The sequence below is a fragment of the Balaenoptera borealis genome (assembly GCF_965194805.1).
Source record: "Balaenoptera borealis genome assembly, chromosome: 2".
NCBI classification, from domain to species: domain Eukaryota; kingdom Metazoa; phylum Chordata; class Mammalia; order Artiodactyla; family Balaenopteridae; genus Balaenoptera; species Balaenoptera borealis.
Genome location: NC_138867.1, coordinates 180415130 through 180437205, shown reverse-complemented (window position 1 = coordinate 180437205; position 22076 = coordinate 180415130). Strand labels below are relative to the sequence as shown.

The 22076-nt window shown below is 56.2% G+C and overlaps 2 protein-coding genes across 4 annotated transcripts; both read right to left on the bottom strand.

Annotated features, from left to right (window-relative positions):
* Positions 1 to 170: 170 nt before the first annotated feature.
* On the bottom strand, positions 171 to 8912 carry DENND1C (DENN domain containing 1C). Its single transcript, XM_082380680.1, has 23 exons — positions 8805 to 8912; positions 7802 to 7866; positions 7673 to 7716; positions 7482 to 7531; positions 6996 to 7115; positions 6846 to 6915; positions 6579 to 6659; positions 6422 to 6487; positions 6280 to 6333; positions 6057 to 6167; positions 5206 to 5306; positions 5055 to 5100; positions 4829 to 4930; positions 4615 to 4740; positions 3628 to 3732; positions 2783 to 2873; positions 2644 to 2684; positions 2364 to 2435; positions 1703 to 1747; positions 1526 to 1633; positions 1287 to 1354; positions 941 to 1148; positions 171 to 840 (listed from the first exon to the last, which is right to left on the bottom strand). The coding sequence occupies exons 1-23, from the start codon at positions 8819 to 8821 to the stop codon at positions 226 to 228; spliced, it is 2406 nt and encodes an 801-aa protein (XP_082236806.1). The 5' UTR covers positions 8822 to 8912; the 3' UTR covers positions 171 to 225.
* A 7449-nt stretch (positions 8913 to 16361) lies between these two features.
* On the bottom strand, positions 16362 to 21416 carry TUBB4A (tubulin beta 4A class IVa). 3 transcript variants are annotated; one of them, XM_082381131.1, is made up of 5 exons: positions 21261 to 21410; positions 20821 to 20864; positions 20618 to 20726; positions 20399 to 20509; positions 16362 to 18021 (listed from the first exon to the last, which is right to left on the bottom strand). In XM_082381131.1, exons 4-5 carry the CDS (start codon positions 20457 to 20459, stop codon positions 16964 to 16966), a joined length of 1119 nt encoding a protein of 372 aa, XP_082237257.1. In that variant the 5' UTR covers positions 20460 to 20509; positions 20618 to 20726; positions 20821 to 20864; positions 21261 to 21410; the 3' UTR covers positions 16362 to 16963. The 3 variants fall into 3 exon arrangements, with proteins under 3 accessions (XP_082237257.1, XP_082237258.1, XP_082237259.1); XM_082381132.1 differs by lacking the exon at positions 20821 to 20864 and having other exon boundaries at positions 21261 to 21411; XM_082381133.1 differs by lacking the exon at positions 20821 to 20864 and having other exon boundaries at positions 20399 to 20726; positions 21261 to 21416.
* Positions 21417 to 22076: the final 660 nt, after the last annotated feature.

The following is a 22076-nucleotide window of genomic DNA, read 5'->3' as shown; positions in this document are numbered from 1 at the left end:
AATTGTAAGGTCTCGAGGGTCCTAGGGGCTGGGAGAGCTTCCTGGAAGGGAAAGGCTTTTAGCTGCACCTAAGAGCCAGCCGGAGGCTGCCTTGGGAGGGAAGGTGGGGAGTGGGGTGGGTTTCTGAGCAGAAACAGGGCTCCCAGGTAAACCCACCAGGAAAAACAAGCTTTGGGCTCTTGCAGCTTTATTGAGGGGCCAGAGTCTCCTCCAGACCCCTGATTCTTAACCTTCAAAACACTTTTTAAGCTCAGCAACCCTGGGCTGGCTCCTGGCCTGGAGCTCCTCGCAGTTACTAGCAGGAGGCTCAGGGGGCCTGGGGGCTCCCGGCTCCTCGTGGGGCTGGAGGTGCGTGCGCTCTGGGAGCAGGACCTCCGAAGGCTGGGCTCTGGGGCTCTCTGGGGAACCGGGATCCGAGAAAGAATCAAGGACTTGGGATGCCCAGGTAATATCCGAGTTGGGCTTTGTGGGAGTCAGAAGTTGGGGGCTTTCTCGAGGGCTGGGTGCTGTGGAGAGCTGGGAGCAGGGGCTCTCCTGGGCTGTGGGATCCTCGGTTGCCTCGTGGGGAGAGGAGAGGCGTAGAGGCTGGGGCTCTGTGAGAGAGGAGCTGGGGTCCCCTTTGCTGCTTGGGTCTGCAGAAGCTGTCGAAGACTGGGACGGGGAAATGATTTCTGGGCTGGCCTCTGAGGGCAGCTGGGAAATGGGGTGCTTCGAGGAGCTCGTGGCATCTGAAGGCTGTGGGGTGTGCAGAGGCGGCAGGCCGACAGAAAGGGACAGGGGCTGGGGCCCTGGTGGTTTCTCGTCATCTGCTTGCCATCTTGATCTTCCTGGTATGTCGGGCTGGGTGGGGATGGGGAGATGGGCACGTTGCTGGCCTTTAAATGAAGGAGGGGCTGGCAGGTTGGATGAGCAAATGGGGAAGGGCTGGGGGGGCTCTCACCAGGCTGAGGCAGCTGTCCAGGTCCCCTCTGTGGCAGCAGTCCAAACTCTGGCTTGGCCGCAGGCTGCTGTTCCGGGTGTCTCTCATGCTCAGACTATCCAGAATCTCGCTCAGCAAATCCAGTTCTTCTCCGGACCCAAGGAAGCTGCCATCCAGAGCTTCCTCTGCCAATGGTTCCTGGGCATCCTCAGGGCTCAGAGAGGGTGTCCTGGGTGAGGATGGGCAGCCTCAGATATCTGCCCCAGACCGGCTGCTCTGAAGGGTCTGGAGTTTTGGGGCCCACTTCCCCATGAGTCCCGGCCCCCCACTTCCAACATTGCTCCCTCCCTCTGCCTTGGAGTCTTACCCCTCCCCCAGGGACTCAGAAGGTCTCTCTTCCCGCCGGAGTCTCCTGCTGGGCCGAAGGGGCCGGTTCTGCAAAGGACAGATTTGGGGGCTGGGGCCTCAGGAGCTACAGAATCAGGGGGTTCTGTGAAGGGGGTACTGGGCACCCCATTTTTGAGGTAGTCGAGATGTCTGGCTGGAGACAGGATGGGAGAAGGACTTGGTGATAATTCCAGGTATGTGCAGGGGCGGGGCTCTTACCTGTCCGAAGTGTTGGGTGATAGGCAAGCGCTGCTGCAGGCAATCTGAGCGGCTGGTGAGGGAAGGGGCCCTCAGGGAGCCCCCCCTCTGCAGGCCAGAGTCCCCATCCTAGGAAGAGGGTGGGTGAGCCAGGAGCCCCTCCCCCCACTGCCCCACGGCGTTGGCTACTGGCTTTACCTTGTACATCAGAAGGCTCTGCACACCCTTCAAGCCACTCTTCGCCTACGGAGGAGCCAAAAGAGACAGAATCCAGAGCGATTTGACCCTGGACATTTGAGAACTCGGCCCTCCATCCCCGAGGACAGTTTTGTCTTCCCATCTGCTCATGTATGTCTCAAAATATATTCAAGTTCCCCCGGTACCACCTAAGAAGTCAATACAAACTTGCCCCTTTGACTAACACAGAAGGAATATTACTGGAGGAGATAACCCCCAAATGAAACAGGAAATGGCAACACTAGAACATCGTAAAAATGAGTCAGTGTTCAAAAGCCGAGCAAAGAATAAAATCCAGCAGACAACTGCGAGCTGTGGAAGTTGGTCCCAGGAAAATTTTGGGCTTGGGAGAAAAACAAACCACAAGGGCAGAAGCTGGGATTGTGGTGTCTCAGAAGGACAAAAGATGTTTGCCAAAGAACCTTGGTTGTCATTTTTAAATAGGAAAGACCTGATGCGACAAAAATGAATGAACACAGTCAATGGAAAATAAAACTAGGAAACATTGTAAATGGTTTAACTGCTGGTTTAGTTCTGATAAATTGTTTGCGTTCTAAACGTGGGGTTAAACCATCCTCTGCCTTTGTCACCCTGGTAAGTGGCCTGTCCAGCCCAGCCTCACCGAGCGGTACATGTTTCTGACGGCTGGTTGGGTCTTGGCCTTGACGGAATGCAGGAGGGCACCACCACCTTTCTGGGGAGAGAAAGCCAAGGAAGAGAGGCTTGGGCACGTGGGGTTATCCCAGACCCCACCTGCCCACCCGGGCTGTGTGTTACTGGAGAATCCCCTCTCCCTCTCTGAGTCTTGATTTCTTCACCTATATCTATAAATGAGCATAGTGGGGACGGTTGTAGGTTTGATTTAATCCCACAATAAACACTAAAGTGTTCGGTGTTACTACCTTTAGGTTGTCTGCCCAGAGCTGGTAGGAGCGAAGGGTCCCTGGAGAGAGGAGAGAGCATTGCCAAGGTGGGTAGGCTCAGACTGGGCCACAGGTCCGGGGCGGTGGGGGGGGCTCCGGGGCCAGGTGCAGAGCTCACCTGAGGAGGCCCCGCTACAGGTGATCTCCTGCTCAAAGAGGTCTGAGAAGCCTTCTCCCGTGTTCAGCTTCTCCAGTCGGCCTTCGATGAACTGGGGGTGGGGCAGAGGGTCAGAGAATCAGGTTGCCCCAAACATCTGAATGCGAGGACTGGGGATCCACTCGCCCTCAAGATGCAGAAGCCATCCCTGGCCCCTCCAGAAACCCAACCTTAGGTCCCAGGAGTCTGGAGCCCACCTCAGGAAGCCAGAGGTCCACCCTCTCCCCGCCCGTCCTCACCCCAAGTCAGGATCTGTCTTCAGGGACCAGACCCCGCTCCTCACAGGGTCGGAGGAATAGGACTCTGCCACTCCAGACAGGCCCCCCTCCTCTCAGTGACCTTGGAAGAGGTCGACCCCACCTCCAGGGACCCTGGAAGCCAGCCTGCACTGAAGGACCCTGAAGTTCATCCCACTTTCTTCCAAGAACCCAGGAGTCCGGTTCCACCTCCCCGGTACGTCCCTAGAATCCAAGAGTCCAGCCTCCTCTCCCTCCACCCTCGACCCAGGAGGTTCCCGCCTTAGGGACTCAATAATTTCGTTCCATCCCAACCTCCTCAGGGACCTAGAGGTACTAGAGGTGGGAACTCAGGTCAGGAGCTCCCATTTTTAGGGACCCAAGAGTTCAGTCCTGTCTCTCCCACCCCGGAGACCCTGGAGTGGGGGATCCGGCTGGGCCAACTCTCACCCCGCCCATGGGCCCAGGCGTCCGCCCCTCCAGCCCTGGCTTCGGCCTCCGGGATCCAGGCGTCTGCGCCCCTAGCCTCGCCCCTCCGGCCCCAGCCCCGCCCTCCGGACTCTGGCGCACCTGTTTGAACAGCTGCAGGTGCACAGCCCGCCGGTGGAAGGCCTGCAGCGGCGCCCCGGGTTTCTGGGCCAGGAAGGCTTCTTCACTGAAGGTTACAGGCTGGCCCTGGAAGAAGGACTCGGATTCTAAGCTCCCCGCGGCTCTCCAGGATCCCTTATTCTGCTTCCCATATTCTACCTTACATCTGTGTAGCCAACATTGATGGAGCGCCTCTGTGTGCCTGATGTCGTGCAGGGCCTCGTGGGCTGCAGGGAGGACTTGGGCTTTTACCCCGAGGGAGGTGGGAGCCCTGGGAAAGCGGTGGGCGGAGGCGGACGGGACCTGACTCAGATGCTCCCAGGTGACCTCTGGCGGCTGCAGGGAGGTCAGACTACGGAGCGCGGAGGGTGGGAGCCCGCGAGAGCGGACTCATGGTGACGGGTGGGCGCGCAGATCTGGGCAAACAACGATGGGGACCAGGCCGGGGTGGAGACAGAGGAGGGGGAGAAGTGGACAGCTTCTGGCTGTGTTCAGGGCAGAGTCGAAAGCAACGTCAGATTCTCAAATAATAGAACTCCCCGACCACGTTTTTATAGAATAGTTGTGAAAAACTGGGGAGGAGGGGATGTCAGGGTTGAAAGTCAGCAGATCAGAGTCCTGGCTTCAACACTCACCCACTGTGGGGCTTCTCCAAGCCTTGGTTTCCTCATATGTAGAATGGGACCATAAGAGTATCCGTCTCATAATACTGTTGTGAGCATTAAGTGAAATAATAATTGCAGAGGCAAAACCTATCATTTAACCATTGCGATGTGCCAGGCACTAAACGAGCATTTTGCTTATGTCCATTCAGACTCACACGACCCTTTTGGGTGGGTACTGTTGGGATCCCATTTTACAGATGAGCAAACGGAGGCACAGAGTAAGCAGTCCATAAACGCTAGGTATTATTATTCTGAATCCTTCAGGGACCCACGGAGTCTCTCCCTCTGCGTCCCCGAATCTCACCGGGCTGCAGACTAGCGCATCGCGGTACCCCCCGAAGAGCAGGGCCTGGGCTTTGAGGAAGAGACGGGACACCCCTTCCCCGGGGGCCAGTGCGACCTTCCTTAACCGTAGCCTCAGCAGAGACACCTGGAGGACAAGGGGGCAGCGCTGAGCAGGCGGGTGCGGAGCCTCGTCTCCCGGATGCGGCAGGAGGGTGGAAGGGGATGTCACTGACCACATCTGGGGGCAGTGCCTGCACGTCGTCGAAGGGCGTCTCCAACGTATTGGAGTCCACGTTCATCATCACGACGTCCTCCAGCGCTTTCTCCCGCACTCTCTGCGTTAGGGAGTTGGAGGGGCGATGGCCGCTCAGAGCCCGAGGATCCCCGACAGGGGAGGATACCTGGGAATGCAGGGGGGCACTCCACCCACCCCTGCCATCCAGGTCCGTTCCCACTTACCTCGGCGAGACTGGCGTGCACTCCGATGAGGTAGGGCATGGGCGCGCTGCGGAAGGCCGAGGGGGCCGGTCATGCAGGCGCCGCCCCCCGGGTCCCCAGGACCCTAGGCCTCTTCCCCAAGCCCTGCTCCTCTCCAGCCCCTGCCCCTCACCAGCAGTAGTCCAGCAGATGCGGCGGCAGCGTGGGAATCAGCACGTGCTCCCAGTGCATGGGGTACAGGAGAGCGCAGGACGCGTGGACGCACGACGTCAGCTGGGGACGAGTGGGGGACCGTGGAGTCAGGGCCTGGACCCCCAGCTTCAAGGACCCTCTCTGGACGGTGGCTCTCCCGGCTTCATATCCCGTGTCCCCAGTCTCCTGTCTCCCTCCACCTCCCTTCCCCACCCGCTACTGGCTAAGAGGTGAAAACTCAAACCCCTTTCTTGTGAAGGCCAAGAATTCCGCAAATTACGGCGCTTGGAACTGGTGGTGCCAGGACTCAGCACGTGCTAGTCCCTCGCTCTAGGGGTTGAAGCTAATATTCAACCCTCCGGAATCTCTCTCCTTAGGGGTAGGACAGCGACTCAGCCCACTGACCCCGCCCCTAGAGAGGCGGAGCTAGAGTTCAGTCCCCCCCCCCAAGTCCCGCCCCTAGGGGTAGAGGCTGAATGCTAGCTCCACCCCTACCCCGTCCTTCCCCCCTAGGGGCGGAGCTAGAATTTAGCCCTCTCTGATCTCACCCTCCAGAGGGGCGGAGCCAGTCTTGTTCTGGCCCATAGTGGGTGGAGCCTGGACTCAGAGCTCCTGAAGCGGGGGGAGGGGGTACAGCGCAGCCCCCTCTGATTTCCCCCATAAAGGTGGAGCCAGGATTCAACTCAACCCTGACCTTCAAAGGGGCTGAGCCAGGACTTTGCCCTCGGGTCCCGCCCAGTGGGGTTAGAGCTAGGAATCCGCCCCGATTGTCCCGCCCCCAGGGACCAAGCTAGGCCTCGGCCCCTCCCCGGCCCGGCGGTCCCGCCTCACGGTGCTCAGCTTTCTGGAGGAGAGCAGGACCCTTCGCTCTGCCAGGAGCGCAGCGAATAGCGCCACGATGTTGTCGTCGGTCACCGCCACCACCAGCTCCGTTAGGTTCCTCTGAAGAACAGAGAGGAACGCTGGACGCGAGGGACCACAGGATCTGAGAGCCCTCTCCGGGTTTCCGGACCTCTTCCCCCCTCCCAGAGTCCCCTCTCAGGTCTCCACTCACGTTCTCAGGAATGGATGGCAGGCGGCCGGAGTCGGGGGCCACGAAGCAGGAAAGCTGGCGGGGGATTAATAGGGGGACTGCTCAGTCAAGGGGCTAGCCTCACGTGGGTGCCCAACCTTCCAGGGTCTCCAGCTCTGCTCACCGGCATGCTCTTCCCGGGGCCAGGGCGGGGGATGCCTTGCGCACTGGAGATCATCACTCCGCTGCCCTGGGGGAGATGCGGTGCGTGGTCCTCAGGGCCGGGGTGCAGCCTCTCCAGCCACCTGAGGTCCGACGCCCAGCGGGGAGGGGATACTCACCAGCTCCAGCCCCACTGAGTCCTGGGTCCCGGGAAGGGGCTGCTGCAGCAGATGTAGAAGAAGTTCATCGACCTCTGAGACCTGGGTAGGGGTGGGATGCCTGAGCCAGAATGCGGGTTGGGGACTCTTGAGGGTCTTGACTCAGGCTGGGTGGTCTGGGAGGAGCCAAAGGGGCCCGGTCAGGTCTGGGAGTTCAGAGCCAGGCTGGGGCCTTGGTGGGGGTGGGACTAGGACTCCTGCAGGAATGACAGGGAGAGCTGGTCTCACTTGATCCTGTGCCAGGAGGTCCCCCACTGTGTTCAGCAGTTTGTAGAACACTTCAAACCAAGGCAGGTGGCTGCGGAGAGCGGACACAGTTTTCATGCAGTGCCTGTGGGCAGAGGCCGTTCCCCCCGCCCAGACCCCCATATCCCACACCTGAGGATGCAGAGACAGCTGTGGGCACCAGCCCGGAGGCGGCAGAAACCAAATCTGCGGGTGCCGGTCAGGTCCGTGAGGGCAAAGGTGAAATGCTGTACGGCGGTGCTGGGGGGCTCCCTGGGGGCAGGAAAAGCTCTCAGAGAGACCTGGACATCCCACCCCCGTGAACCCCCCTCCCCTTCATGCCCCTGACAACGCTGCTAGTACTGCGTCCACCAGTCTGGGGCCCTGGGTGTATAGGTCCCTAGCTGTCAGCGTCTCTGGTTCTCTGAGGCCCTGGGTCCCTGAGACCCTGGGTAAGTGAGTCCCTTTGTGCATAGGTCACTATTCGTCAGGGTCCCCGGGTTTCTGAGTCCCTGGGTCTCTGAATCTCAGGGGCCCTGGGTATATGGTCTCTGTTGTCTGAGTCTCTGGGCGTTTGAATCCTGGGGGTCCATGAGAGGTCTGGGTCCCTGGGTCCTTCGTGTCTGCTTCCTTCCATACCTTTCCACATCAAAAGGGAAGCAGAATTTAGGCACGATCTGCATAGCCTCCTGGGGGTGGAGAGAAGCACACACTGCTTGGCCACTCAGGTTGGGCCCCACCCCTAAGCTCCCAGTGGTCTGAGACATAGGGTTCCCTCCCCCAGGGGGACAGGCCCTGGCCCCTGGGGAGCAAGGAGCCAGCCTGCATACCTGGTCCCTGAAGTCTGGGGGGAACTGCCGCAGGATGGGGGGATCTGCACAGAGAGCAGGCTCCTAAGTTCAGGGTCCCGGGCCCACCCTCCATCTCAACCCCCATCCCCAATGATGCCCCTGACTCACCCTCTTGCAGGGAGGGAGGGTAGGCCGCTTCGAAGAACCAATCAAACAGGGCAGGGAGACCCCTTCTGCAGGGCAGGAAAGGGTTCAGTGTGTCCAGGGCTTTGCTTCTGTGTGTGTGTCTGCACCTGTGTGTGATTGTGTGTGTGTGTGTGTATGTGTGTGTGTGTCTGCAATTCTATTCTGCGTCTGCCTGAATGGATGAGACCGCCCAGGGCATGTGTCAGGTAGGACTGTGCGTATGTGTGGTTGAGCCAGTGTGAGGGTGAATAACGTCCCCGTTTTCTTGGGTGGCCCTGAGGGTCCCTGGATATATGTGTGAGGCCCTGCCCTAGTGTCTCTGTGTACGTGACTTCATGGGGCCCTGGGGCTTCATGGGGCCCTCAGATTTTTTATCAGAGGAAAGAGGGCAGCGTGCCCTGGTCCTTCTGGGAGCCCTGCAATCTCTGCCTTCCTCCCCTGGCCCCCAACCCTCTATCCACCTTGCAGAGGATGTCGGGACTTGGGCTCAGGGAGAGAGACAGAGGAAGAGAACGGGGAGTGAGTGCAGACACATTGTCGCTGAGGTTGGGACCTCCCTCACACTGAACTTCAACTTCACGCTGACACAAGTCCCACACAATCAATCAGTCCTGCACATGGACACACAGAGCCCGCCCCTCCCCCCCGCTGACCCCGGAAGCCAGGCTCCCCATCACTGAGATACATCAAAAGGCACAGGCTCAGAGTTACAAACTTAGTCATATAGAGCCGGCGCAGAGCAGGGGAGACAGAGAGAGAGAAGGAGAGAGAGAGACAGATATTGGAAGGTCCCAGAGTGGCCCGAGTGTGCCTGAGAGCGGAGTCCATACTGTAGGCCAGCTGAGTGTCCTGCCCTAATTCCAGCCACCTGCCCCTGTGGCTCACGGTCCCTCCCGGGCCTGCCCCAGCCTCGTTCTCCTTGGCCCCGCCCCAGGCCCTGTCTGGGAATCTTGGTCCAGAAGATGGGAGAGGGGGCAGCTCTTACTCAGCTGTGGATCCCATGGTCCCTGCAGGGCTGGCCCGGCGGGGCCCTTTCCTCAGGGGTGCTGGGGGGGGCCTGTGCTTTCTCAGGGCTGGGCCCTGAGCCGGCTCAGCTTCCTGTGTGGCTGAGAGAGGAAGTTTAACGGGTGACGTCCCCAGAGGAAGGCCCCTGCCCCCACCCACTGTGAGAGACCCAGGCGTCCTGCCTTCTAGACTTCTACAGGATGGGTGGGCAAGAGGTGTGCAAGCTCAGAGGCCAGACCCACAGCCCCATCCTGCCAGGAGGGTTGCATCTGGTTTCTGCCATCACACCCAAGCCTTCCCTTCTCCGTGGCAGCCAAGGACTCACAGTTTGCCTAAAATGCTTCCTCTTCCCTCAACTCTTTTTCCTTTGATCTCTCTGCGCTGGCTATTCCCCTCAGGACCACCAGAGGGAGCCAGGCTGGAGAGTGGACACGGAGGCACGAGGAAGGTAGACAGACAGCAGACAGAACACAGGCACAGACAGACAGCACACACATGGCCAGGGAGTGACCAACACAAACAGGCCAGAACAGTCACAGACAGCAGACAGACACAGAGAGATACCAAGTTATACAGGCAGCACAAAGTCACAGACACAAACCAACAGGTACAGCGGGACAGCACACACATAAATAAGTCCTTGTCCATCCAGATGATAGGTGCAGGGAGATAACACACAGGCACAGCCAGCAAACAGTTCCAGACAGAGGCAGCAGATACACTTGCAGGGACCACGGCTGTCAATGCAAACGGAATAACAGAGAAGCAGACCCAGACAACAGACAGAAACGCATAGAGCACAGACGTAGAGCAGTAACAAAGGGACAGACGCAATCAGGGCCCAGCCACAAGTCAGATTCATAGCCAGACATAGTCACAACACAGAGAGAGATACACAGTCAGACAAACCCAAGCAATGCTGCAGACTCAGAAACAGACAGACACCCAGGCAGACAGATGTCATGTTGAAAAACAAAGATACATGGACACACTCACAGGCACAAAGGCAGGACACAACACAGGTACTCATGGTCATGTACATACACGGAAAATCCCACAGACAGACTCAGAGAGTCAAAATGCAGAGGAGTCTGCAAGACTCCTCAGTCTCCTGCAAGATACTGAGAATATCTGTGTGGATATAGGTGTGCATCTGCATGAGTCCACATGTGGCCTGCCATGTCCTGGTGTATCTGGGGGTGAATGCGGTGTCTGTGTGCCTAGGAATTTGTGTCTAGTCCATCAGGCTGAGTGGGGATGTGGATGACTGGGGATTCTCATTCTGTGCATGTCCACATGACTGTGGGTGCAAGGGTATTTTCATGCTGAGGAGGAGGAGGTGAGCAGATGCACCAGCATGTGAACACACACACACACACACACACACACCTCCAAACCCTCCAGCCAAGACATAGGTGGATGAGGCTGAACACAGCTCAGTGCCACCTTTCTCTCCAAGGGGAGCTGGATCTCAGCCAGGGCTGGGGATCAGGGGTGCAGAGTACCCAGGGCATACTTCTCCCCTTCTCACACTCTCGGGCCTTGCTATAGAATGAATGTTTGTGTTCCTCCCCCACCCCCGAATTTACATGCTAAGTCTTTTTTAAATTTAAAAAATTTTTTTGCCTGCACTGCGGAGCTTGCAGGATCTTAGCTCCCCAACCAGTGATTGAACCCGGGACTACGGCAGTCAAAGTGCAGAGTCCTAACCACCGGACCACCAGGGAACTCCTGGTGCTAAATCTTAACCCCCAAGGTCATGGTATTAGGAGGTGGGGGTCTTTGGAACATCATTACATCATGAGGGTGAAGGCCGTGAATGGGATTAGTGTCCTCATAAAGGAGACGTCAGAGAGATTCCGTCATCTTTCCACCACGTGAGGACACAGCAAGAAGACAGCCATCTATGAACCAGGAAGCAGGCTCTCACCAGGTACCAAATCTTCCTGTGCCTTGATCTTGAAATTCCAGCTTCCAGAACTGTGAGAAATAAATGTCTGTTGTTTATAAGCCACTCAGTCTATGGTATTCTGTTAGCAGCCTGAACGCACTAAGACAGGCATAGCATTTGCGGAGATATCCCCAAGCCTTCTTCATTTCTGAAATTTACTCCAATTCAATCCAATGGCAAACCCATGGGATGAGGATAAAGGAAGAGTTCACATCCCTGAGTGAAAGTGGGACCCCCTCTGCATCTTTTTTTTTTCTTTTTGGCTGTGCTGTGCAGCATGCGGGATCTTAGTTCCCCAACCAGGGATTGAACCTGAGCCCCCTGCAGTGGAAGTGTGGAGTCTTAACCACTGGACCACCAGGGAAGTCCCCCTGTTTCTGCATCTGTAACAAGTAAGTATGGTGCCTGCCTCAGAGATGCTGTGAAGGTTCAATGAGAGAATTCACATGAAATATTTAGTATGTGGTCAAGCCTGAACCGAGCTTTTGATATGTTCTCTCTATGATTATGGGAGATGGGTCAGTGAAGTGGTTAGAGAATGATTTTGGAGTCAGAGAGACTTGGGTTCAAGACCTGACTTAGTTCTTTAATGTCTGTGTGACCTTAGGCAAGTCATTTGACCTCTCTGTATTAGTTATCTATTGCTGTGTGACCTATCACCCTAAAGTTAGTGGCTTAAAAGAACACACATTTATTATCTGACAGTTTCTCTGGGGGCTGGGATTCTGGACACAGCTTAGTCGGGTCCTGTGCTGCAGGGTCTCTCAGCTGTAATAAGGTGTCCACTGGGCTGTGGTCTCATCTGACGGCTCAACTGAAAAAGGATCTACTTCCAAGCTCACAATGTGGCCGTTGGCAGGATTCATTTTATTGTGGACAGAGGAGCTCAGCTCCTTGCTTGCTGTTGGTCAGAGGCTACCCTCACTTTTTGCCATGTGGACCTTACCATACCAACCTGCTTCTTGCTTCCCCCTAGCAAGCAAGCTGAGAAGTCAATAGAGAGTTCACCAAGACAGAAGTCACAGGTTTTTGTAACCCAGGCTTGGACGTAGCATCCCATCGCCTTTGCCATATTGGTGCCATATTACATCTGTTGGTCAGAAGCAATCTTCAGGTCCAGCCCACGCTCAAGGGGAGGGAATCACACAAGCACATGAATGGGGAAGACGGGCATCATTGAGGGCCGTCTTAGAAACCATCTTCCAACTCCCTGTGTCTTTGTTTTCTTGCTTTAGTTAAAAAATTTTTTTTTATTTTTAAAATTTTTTGGCCACACCACGTGGCTTGTGGGATCTTAGTTCCCCAACCAAGGATCGAACCGGGCCCTCAGCAGTGAAAACTAGGAGTCCTAATCACTGGACCGCCAGGGAATTCCCATGTTTTCTCACTTTAAGAGGAGGAAAACAGGGACTTCCCTGGCGGTCCAGTGGTTGGGACTCCATGCTTTCACTGCCAAGGGCCTGGGTTTGATCCCTGGTCAGGGAGCTAAGATCCCGCAAGCCTCGCCACACAGACGATAAATAAATAAATAAATAAATAAACTTCATACATCTTTATCAAAAAAAAAAAAAAGGAGGAAAACAATACACCTCACAACGCGTGGATTCACTTGCTCGTTCATTCAGCAAAGAATTACTGAGTATCTGTGTGGTGTAAACTGTTCTATGCACGTGGTGAGCAAGATAGACAAGTTTCCTTTAAGCTTACATTCTGGTGGGTAGGGCAGGGGACAGATAAAAGAAACAAGTCTACAAATAGACAAGATAATTTGAGTTACTGGTAGGTGCTCTCAGGGAAACGGAACAAGATAAAAGAGGCAGAGTGACTGGGTACAATTTAGAGTTGCCAGGGAAGGCTGCTCTGAGGCGGTGTCCTTTGAACTGAAACCTGTGGACGAGAAGGGGCCGGTCATGTGCACCTCAGGGGAAAGAAGGAGCAGGAACGGCATGTGCAAAGGCCCTGAGGTTGGATTGAACTTGATATGATCAAGCGCATAAAGGCCACTGTAGTTTCAGCTTAGGGAGGGAGGGGGAGGGGGATGAGGTTGCCATCATCAGTCATCAGCGAGTGGAGACCAAGGTGAGAAGTTTGGGTTTCAGTCTGAGTAGCATGGGAGCTGCGGGAGGGAGGGTTGTGATTTGCATACAAAGGTTCCTCTCTGGCTGCTGTAGAAGGAGGACGCTGCACACTGCAGAGGGCAGGGGTGGCAGCAGGGAGCCCAGGGAAGTGATGAGGGGGAATTGCCTGGGTGAGCAACAACGGTGGCATAGACCAGAGTATAGACGGCTGGAGAGGAGGGGGTCAAATTCAGGATAGATTTTTTTTTAAGATTTATTTTATTATTTATTTATTTATTTATTTATTTTTGGCTGCATAGGGTCTTAGTTGCGGGCACGCGGGATCTTTCGTTGCGGTGCGCAGGCTCTTCCTTGTGGCACACGGGCTTCTCTCTAGTTGTGGCACGCAGGCTCCAGGGCACGTGGGCTCTGCAGTTTGCGGCACGCAGGGTCTCTAGTTGAGGCGCGCGAGCTCAACTGTTGTGGCGTGCGGACTTAGTTGCCCTGTGGTATGTGGGATCTTAGTTCCCTAACGAGGGATTGAACCCGCGTCCCCTGCATTGGAAGGCAGATTCTTTACCACTGGACCACCAGGGAAGTCCCCAGGATACATTTTGGAGACAGAGACAACTCGACTTGAGACAGGCTGGGACGTGGGACCCTTTGCTGCAGTGCTTGCCCCTGGATACACCTCTCCTTGAGCAACAAAATACAAGGAAACTATATGGGACTAAAAATAACTGAGTGCATGTGCAGTTGGGGCAAATTCTGGACCCAAAAGATACAAAGAGACCAAGAAAACCCAACTGCCACTTTTGAAAAGCCTGGAGCAAAAACAGGGTGTTGGGAGCAAAAGCAGGGTACTGGGCATGCCCCCTGCACTCAACACCACCAGAGGGGTGGGCAAGCCACTTAAGCCATCCTTCCGTCCCGACCCCCTGGACACACCTCGCTACCCTCACCCCATATAAAGAACCAGCTCGCCCCCCCGCACCCCTGCTCAGCAAGTGAGCAAGCAAAGGAAACTGATGTTTGTTCTCGCTCCCTCCTGCTGCAGCAGGGACCCCAATAAAGCCTAGCCTGAATTTCTCGTCTGGGTTCTAGTCAATTTCTATTGATTGGGGAAGGCCAAGAACCCTGGTGGGTATCAGATTCAGCAAAAGATAAGAAGAATGTGTTGGGTCTAGAAAACAATGAGTCAAGGCTGACTTCCAGAGGCAGGATTTGAGCACACAGGTGGTGCCATTTCTTGGCGAAGGGGATTTAGTTGGGCAGAATAGGGAGTTCTTCCGGGGCCACATTAGGTTTGGGATAATAAAGACAGCCAAGCTCACTGCCTAGTTCGTCGTCTTTCTGCTCCACCGCCCGGTGCTGGGCTGGGCCTGCTGAGATGACGGTGGCGGCAGGCTGGATTTCGCAGGTTGCCTTTCCCATGCTTCTCCTTCCTCCTGGCTGCAGTGGGACCCAGGGAGGGGGCCGGGGCCCCATCCGGGGCTGGTGGTCCAGCGAAGAGCCTGGTGGAAAAAGTTAATTGGCTCTCAGCATCCCTCCTTCCCTCTCTCTCTCTCTCTCTCCCCCTCTCTCGCTCGTTGTTGGCCTCTGTACCAGAAGCTGGGGGAGGGGGGAACTACATTTCCCAGACTTCTTTGCAGCTCTGGTTCTGGATGCAGATTAGGTTCGACCAATGAGAAACGCTCATGAGAGATTTGGAAGGTAGAAGTGATGCAGAACTGTGTGTGTGTGTTTAATTATTTAAAATTATTTAAAATTCATTTTAATTAATTTTTGTTCAGCACTCTAGGGGACCTATCTCTGTGGCTTTGTGGGTGTTGGGCAGTGTTTCTGAACTCAACAGTTCCGGTGGCAGCCTCCTGATTCTCCACTGTGCAGAGAAGCAGCTCCCAGGGTGGTGTTCCAGTTTATTCCAGGGCTACTCAAAAGGTGGTCTCATAGGCAGCATTATCAGCATCACCTGGGAGCTTGTTAAAAATGCAAAGTCTCCCCCCCCACACCCCAAAATTGAATCAGAAACTATATGGTGGAACTCAGGAAGCTGTGTTCTTGCAAATCTGTCCTGGTGACTCTTTTGCACATTAAAGTTTAAGCACTGGCCTATATATAGCCCCCTCTCTCAGCCCCTCCAACGATGTTGTAAGCTCCTAAATCCTTGTATCCAACCCCTTTCTGCCTAATATGCCTAGAATGGTCCCTGCACTGAACCCTGGCTGATAAAATGCAATCAGAGTTCTAGACTTAAACTGTCAGCGTTTGAATACCAGGTCACCGCTTCATAGCCATGGGACCATGGACAAGATGCTTTGTGTGGCAAATCGTAATTTCCAAAGCTGGCCATAGCTGTATCTTCCATTCCACATGCTCTTCTAGAATCTTACCACTCTACCCTCAAGAGGTGCGGTCTGTAGTCCATCCCCTTGAACCTAAACAGGCCTTTGTGAACACCTCAATTAGGAGTCTTCAGGACACCAAGCAACCTCTAAAGTTAAGTCAGAAAAATGCAATGAATTCTGCCTTGCTCTCTTAGGATGTTTGCTCTTGGAGAACCCAGCCACCATGCTGTGAGGAAGCCCAAGCAGACTCTGGAGAGGTACTGACACCCCCTTCTACCTGCCCCTGCTGAGCCCCGAGGCATCAACTTGGCAGTCATGTTGAGTGAGCCACCTTGAAAGGAGATCCCTCAGCCTCCAGCAGGATTCTCTAGCTGATGCCACAGGGAGCACCGATGAGCTGCCTTGCCAAGCCCTGCCCAAATTGTAGAGTTGGGAGCAAAATAAATAACTGCTGTTGTTTTAAGCCCCTACGTTTTTTGGGGGGTGGGTAGTTTGTTACTCAGCAAGAGCTAACTTATATACTTTGTCTCTCTAAAAGCTCAGATCTTTTTTCTTTTGGCCATGCCGTGCATGTGGGATCTTAGTTCCCCGACCAGGGATCAAACCTGCGCCCTCTACAGTGAAAGCAAGGAGTCCTAACCATTGGACCGCCAGAGAATTCCCTAAAAGTTCAGCTCTTACAGGGTTGGTGTGAGGGTTATGAGATAAGGCATGTTCCAGGCCATCAAAGTGCTTCACACATGTCAGTGACTCTGGCAGGACTGCCCCTTGGGCACTACCCCCGGCTGCCATCTCCCCAGCTTCCTTCCCTAGAGACTCCCCCCTCCAGCTTTCCATTCTCGCAAGATGCCCCACAGAAAGTGGCAGCATCTCCATCACTAAGAACCCACCCAGTGCCAGGTACTGTGCCCTTGAGTCCTTACAAACATCCTTGAGGTGGGGCATGGGGGGAAAACATATGAGCCCATTTTACAGGTGAGCCAATCGAGGCTCAGAGTGGGCCAGCATCTTGCTCAACACCAGAGGGTGAGTTAGTGGCGTAGCCTGGTCTGTCTGACTCTGAAATCCCTGCCCTCTCCCCACCCCCCGATTAGAAGTTCCTTCAGCACCCACCTCCATCCCATAGGGAGGAGCCTCACGTGACCTTCCCACAGGACGATGAAAAGCACACTCGGCAGAAACACGGCAGGACAACAATTAATTTATTGAGGGTGAGGCAGCGGGGAGGGTCGGGGAGCAGCCTCTCTTGCCCACATGCTCCAGGGCTTCTTTCTCCCCCAGCAGCAGCCCTGGAAAACCAAGGTCTGCGGGAGCTGACGGGAGTGAATTCAGGAAGGAAATGGGGGGTCACGGAAGCCAGAAAGGTGGTCAGTTAGGAGGGTGGGTGGGACTTGTGGGGTCAAAGGTGAGGCAAGTTCAGAGATGAAGGGAGAGACTCAGAGGGAGGGGTTGACGTAAACCAGGGCTTATAGGTCTGGGGGGTGCAATGGGGCTCGTGGGGAGGTCAAGGGTGGAGAGGTCAGGGGTGAAGGAGGGATCATGGAGCTAAAGGTGGGGCTTGTAGGGTCAGAAGTGAAGCAGGGCTCATGGGGGTGTCCAAGGTGGGAGAGTTCAAGAGGGGTCAGAGATAAAGTGGGGCTCAAGGGTCAAAGGTTGGCAGGGGAAGAGGTGCAAGGTTGTAGGGTCAGAGGGGAGTCAGGCTGGGAGGTGAAGCAGGGGGTTCTTGGTGGGGTCAAAGGTCAGCATCCTAGCAGGGCGCTGATGTGAAGGGATGGAGGTGGCCCTAGGCCACCTCCTCCTCGGCCTCCTCCTCAAACTCCCCCTCCTCCGCCGTGGCGTCCTGGTACTGCTGGTACTCGGACACCAGGTCGTTCATGTTGCTCTCGGCCTCGGTGAACTCCATCTCATCCATGCCCTCGCCCGTGTACCAGTGCAGGAAGGCCTTGCGCCGGAACATGGCCGTGAACTGCTCCGAGATGCGCTTGAACAGCTCCTGGATGGCCGTGCTGTTGCCGATGAAGGTGGCGGCCATCTTCAGGCCGCGGGGCGGGATGTCGCACACGGCCGTCTTCACGTTGTTGGGGATCCACTCCACGAAGTAGCTGCTGTTTTTGCTCTGAACGCTCAGCATCTGCTCGTCCACCTCCTTCATAGACATGCGGCCCCGGAACACGGCGGCCACGGTCAGATAGCGGCCGTGGCGGGGGTCACAGGCCGCCATCATGTTCTTGGCGTCGAACATCTGCTGGGTGAGCTCGGGCACTGTCAGCGCCCGGTACTGCTGGCTGCCCCGGCTGGTCAGCGGCGCGAAGCCGGGCATGAAGAAGTGCAGGCGCGGGAAGGGCACCATGTTCACGGCCAGCTTGCGCAGGTCGGCGTTGAGCTGGCCCGGGAAGCGCAGGCACGTGGTGACCCCGCTCATGGTGGCCGACACCAGGTGGTTGAGGTCCCCGTAGGTGGGCGTGGTCAGTTTCAGGGTGCGGAAGCAGATGTCGTACAGCGCCTCGTTGTCGATGCAGTAGGTCTCGTCTGTGTTCTCCACCAGCTGGTGCACGGACAGCGTGGCGTTGTAGGGCTCCACCACCGTGTCCGACACCTTGGGTGACGGCACCACGCTGAAGGTGTTCATGATGCGGTCCGGGAACTCCTCGCGGATCTTGCTGATGAGGAGGGTCCCCATCCCGGACCCCGTGCCCCCGCCCAGCGAGTGGGTCAGCTGGAAGCCTTGCAGGCAGTCACAGCTCTCCGCCTCCTTCCGGACCACGTCCAGGACCGCGTCCACCAGCTCGGCACCCTCTGTGTAGTGGCCCTTGGCCCAGTTGTTGCCGGCTCCAGACTGGCCTGAAGAGGGAAGGGGAGGGGACACCCAGGCTGATATGGGGAAAGCCCACCCTCCACCCCACTCCCAGCCATCCTAGTAGTTGAATAATAATAATAACAAAATCATCATCATTATTATTATTGTTATTATTATGATGATGAATTGTTCTCTCGGGTTCCATCCTTGCTTCCCTTCACCCAGCAGCCAGAAGGATTCTGATAAAACCTAAATCATGTTCTGCTTTAGCTCAAAATCACCCCAGTTCTTCCATCTTTCAGTAAAAGCCTAAGTCCTCCCTTCGGCCCACAAGGCCCTGAACAACCTGCTCCATCCCCTCCCTGCCCTCCCCTCCTCCCTCTCTCCCCCTCGCTCACTCTGCCCCAAGCACACAGGCCTCCTTGCTGTCCCTGCCACACACCCGGCACAGTCCTGCCTCAGGGCCTTTGCATATGCCGTTCCCTCTGCCTGGAATGCTGTTCCCTCAGATACTTACATGGTTCCCTCTTTCCCCTTCTTTAGGACTTTGTTACCCTCCGCAGAAGTGATAAACCTGTTTTTTTAAATTAATCATGTTTATTGTCTGTAATTTCACAGGGGAATGCAAGCTCCAGAGGACAAGGATTAGGATTAGAATATTGGCTGGTATTTTTGTGAACAGGTAACATTTCTTCTTGCCCCCTCCTCTGCTTCCATCCTGGTCTGGCCCCCTCATTGCCCATCTGGATCAGTACAGTCGCTTCTGCCTTGGTCCTCCCACAGCCTCCCCCCTTTCTGTTCTCCTTGCAGCAGCCAGAGGGCACCGGTGAGCACCTGAGTCAGGTTCTGTCCCTTCTCCGTCCACAGCCCTCCGGGACTCCCACCTCCCCGGGATAAAAGCCCAAATCTTCCCTACAGCCTACAAGGCCCTGCACAACCTGCCACCATCCCCTCCCTGCCCTCCACTCCTCCCTCTCTCCCCTTCCCTCACTCTGCTCCAGACACATGGGCCTCCTCACTGTTCCTCCAACACACCAGGCCTGGTCCTGCCCCAGGGCCTTTGCATGTGCTGTGCCCTCTGCCTGGAATGCTCTACCCCCAGGTACTCCCCTGACTGACTCTTCAGGTCTCTGGTCAATGTCACCTCCTCTGAGAGAATAGGATTTGAACTAGGTGGTCTGGCTCCTGAGTCCACACTTTTCTACCACCTCCCCTGCCTCACCTACTAGAGGCCACAGAATCTTTTGGCCCGACTGGAGCCGCCCATAATCATCCTAGAATCCCTCACATCTTTTGGTCCACCTCATTTAGTCTTTCCGCAGCCACTTCCTGAGGACCTATTGTGTGCCATAACCACACATGATCATCATTATCTTCCTGAATCTTTGCACAGACCAGAGAGAGGAAGTCACTCATTCAAGGTCACATAGCTTGTCCCGTCAATCCCTAGACTCCAGACTAAACTACTGTGTACTAGGAGGAGAGGCGCTGGGGGAGGGGGAGCCTGGGGCCTGAGGTCAGGTGGGGATGTGCATTTAGTTTGACCTAGAGGTACCAGGAAATGTTTCCTACACGGTTGTTCAGAGTGTGCAGGCCCCTTCAATCTGAGTGCTGTAAATGTGCTCACTGTCTTCACACATGCTGTTCCCTCTGTCTTACACACCTTTCCTCGCTTCATTGCCCTTTGGTCAACCCTAGTCCTATTCACCTTTTAGGCTGCAGACATTAATAGTGATAATGATAATAAAAATGACAACAAAACATCAAATGCTTAGTTATCTTTTTCTCTGTGCTAGGCATTGTTCTAAGTTCTTTATACGTGTTAGTGGCTTTAAGTCTCACAATCCTGAAAAGTAAGTTTTTGTATAATCCCTGTTTTAAAGATGAGGAGACGGGCACAGAGAGATTGAAGGGGCTGTCCAAAATCACCAAGATGACTCAATCAGTGCCTGAGTTTGACTTATTTCTCTTCTCTTCCCATTTATTTATCTTCCCAGCTCCCTCCACCAGGATGTCAGCTCGGGGGTGGGGGCAGAGAGCTTTATTTGTTTTATTCTTGGCTATATTCCCAGGGGGTACAGTAGGGCCTGGTATGCAGTAGGTGCTAATAAGTATTTGTCGACTGCATGAAGTGGCAGAACTGGGATTTGAACACCGCAGTCTGGCTCAGGTCCATACTGTTAAATTAAAATGCCACCTTCTCCGGGAAGCCTTCCCTACCCTGCACCTCCCCTGGTTGTATCAGATGCCTCCCCTGGATTCCCACAGTGGCCTGTGTATCCGCTTTCCCCGCTGGGCTCTGGGTTCCTGAGTTTAGACGCTAGGTGAAGAATTTTAAAAAGAATTTTCACCAAGCATGTGGAAATGAAAGAATCTGGGGAGGGGGGGCTTCCCTGCCTGTGTCTCATGACGGTGACTCACCAAACACAAAGTTGTCAGGACGAAAGATCTGGCCGAAGGGGCCTGAGCGGACAGAGTCCATGGTGCCCGGCTCGAGGTCCACCAGCACAGCTCTGGGGACGTAATTTCCTCCTGCAGAGAAGCAGATGGAGAGCAGCTTGGTCAGCGCCAGGAGCCAGCATCCTGTCCCCTCCCAGGCCCTCCCCACCCCCACTCTGGCAGGTGTCCCCTGCCCCTTACCTGTGGCCTCATTGTAGTACACGTTGATTCTCTCCAGCTGCAGGTCACTATCCCCATGGTATGTGCCAGTGGGATCGATGCCGTGCTCATCACTGATCACCTCCCAAAACTGGGGGGGGAGGGCGGTGGTAAGGACCAAGAAGGTGGAGCCGGTGGCCAGGTCTGCCCCACCTCCATCTTCTGGGCTCAGGACCCCCACTCACCTCCCTAGCTGCCACCTGTCCCCCAGGCAAGGTGAGTGTGGAACCTAGAGGCAGAGTGGGCGGGCGAGGATGAGGCAGCAAGAAGGGAGCGGTGGGGGCGGGGTGGAGCAGACGCACCACCGCAGCCCAGCGGGCTGGGGTCAGCGCTCCCTGGCTGCTGCCGTGGGGAGGGGCGGGGTCTCTTTGTGCGTGTGGAGGGGACAGTGGGCCAGCTGTGAGGCCAGCTGTGGCAAGCGGACAGAAGCCTGGGCCCCACCCCCATGGGCCTCTTTGTTCCCAGCTTGGCCCTGCCCCCCGCGCCCTCCCCCACCGCCCCTGGGGTGCTGGCCTCCTGGGGGGCCCCGTCCCCCAAAAGGCCCATGGTGGAGGAGCTCTGCGGAGCTCGGTGGACCGCACTCCGCATCTCTCGACCGCGTCCCCGGGCCCGGTCCCTCGCGTACCTTGGCTCCGATCTGGTTGCCGCACTGGCCGGCCTGCAGGTGCACGATCTCCCGCATGGCGGCGGCGCTGATGGTGGACGCGGCGGCGCTGGTGCTGTTGCTGGGATCTGCGGCGGCGGCGAAGCACGGTCCCTGCGCTCCTGGGGCGCCTCTATATGAGCGGGCGGGGCTCGCGTCACTGCAGGTCACCGGCCCGCTCCGCCCCCCGGTCCCGCCCCGGGACGGAGGGTGCGGGGATGGAGGGATACCCCTCCCCTGCCGCCTGGAGACCTCTGGGGGCAGGGGCTGGGGCGAGCCGGGGCTTCGTGCGCCCCCCACCCCGGGCCGTGGAGGGTGAGGCCTCTCAGGCACCAACAGTACCACCTTCCTCCATCCCACCCCTCCCGCCCCCAGCCAGGCCTGGCGACCCGGGTTTTGCAGGGATTGGGCGGGGGGAGGGAGAGCGCCCGGTAAACAAGCAGCCGGGAGATTCTGCCTCTCCCCGCTCTCGCCCCGAACGACCCTGCCTCAGTTTCTCCGTCCCAAGCCTCCCTCCCCATTCCGTTTAGTTCTCGTTCGCCAGAACCCTCGCATTAACCGGGAGGGCTCCTAGTGGGGCCGAGCTGGCCGCTCCGGAGTAGCCGACAGTTTTGGGAGGAGGGGGCGGTCGGTTTCTGCAGGACTTGTCTTGAAGCTGCGTAGTAAGTAGAACCACGATTTCCCTTCCATGTTTGACTGCGGATGCTTTTGGAAGCTGATGGAGGTTTGGGGGGGACCGTGCGCTCCCCCTGGACACCTCGGTTGGGCTTTGGGTCTGTCGCAGGTGGGGTCACCCTC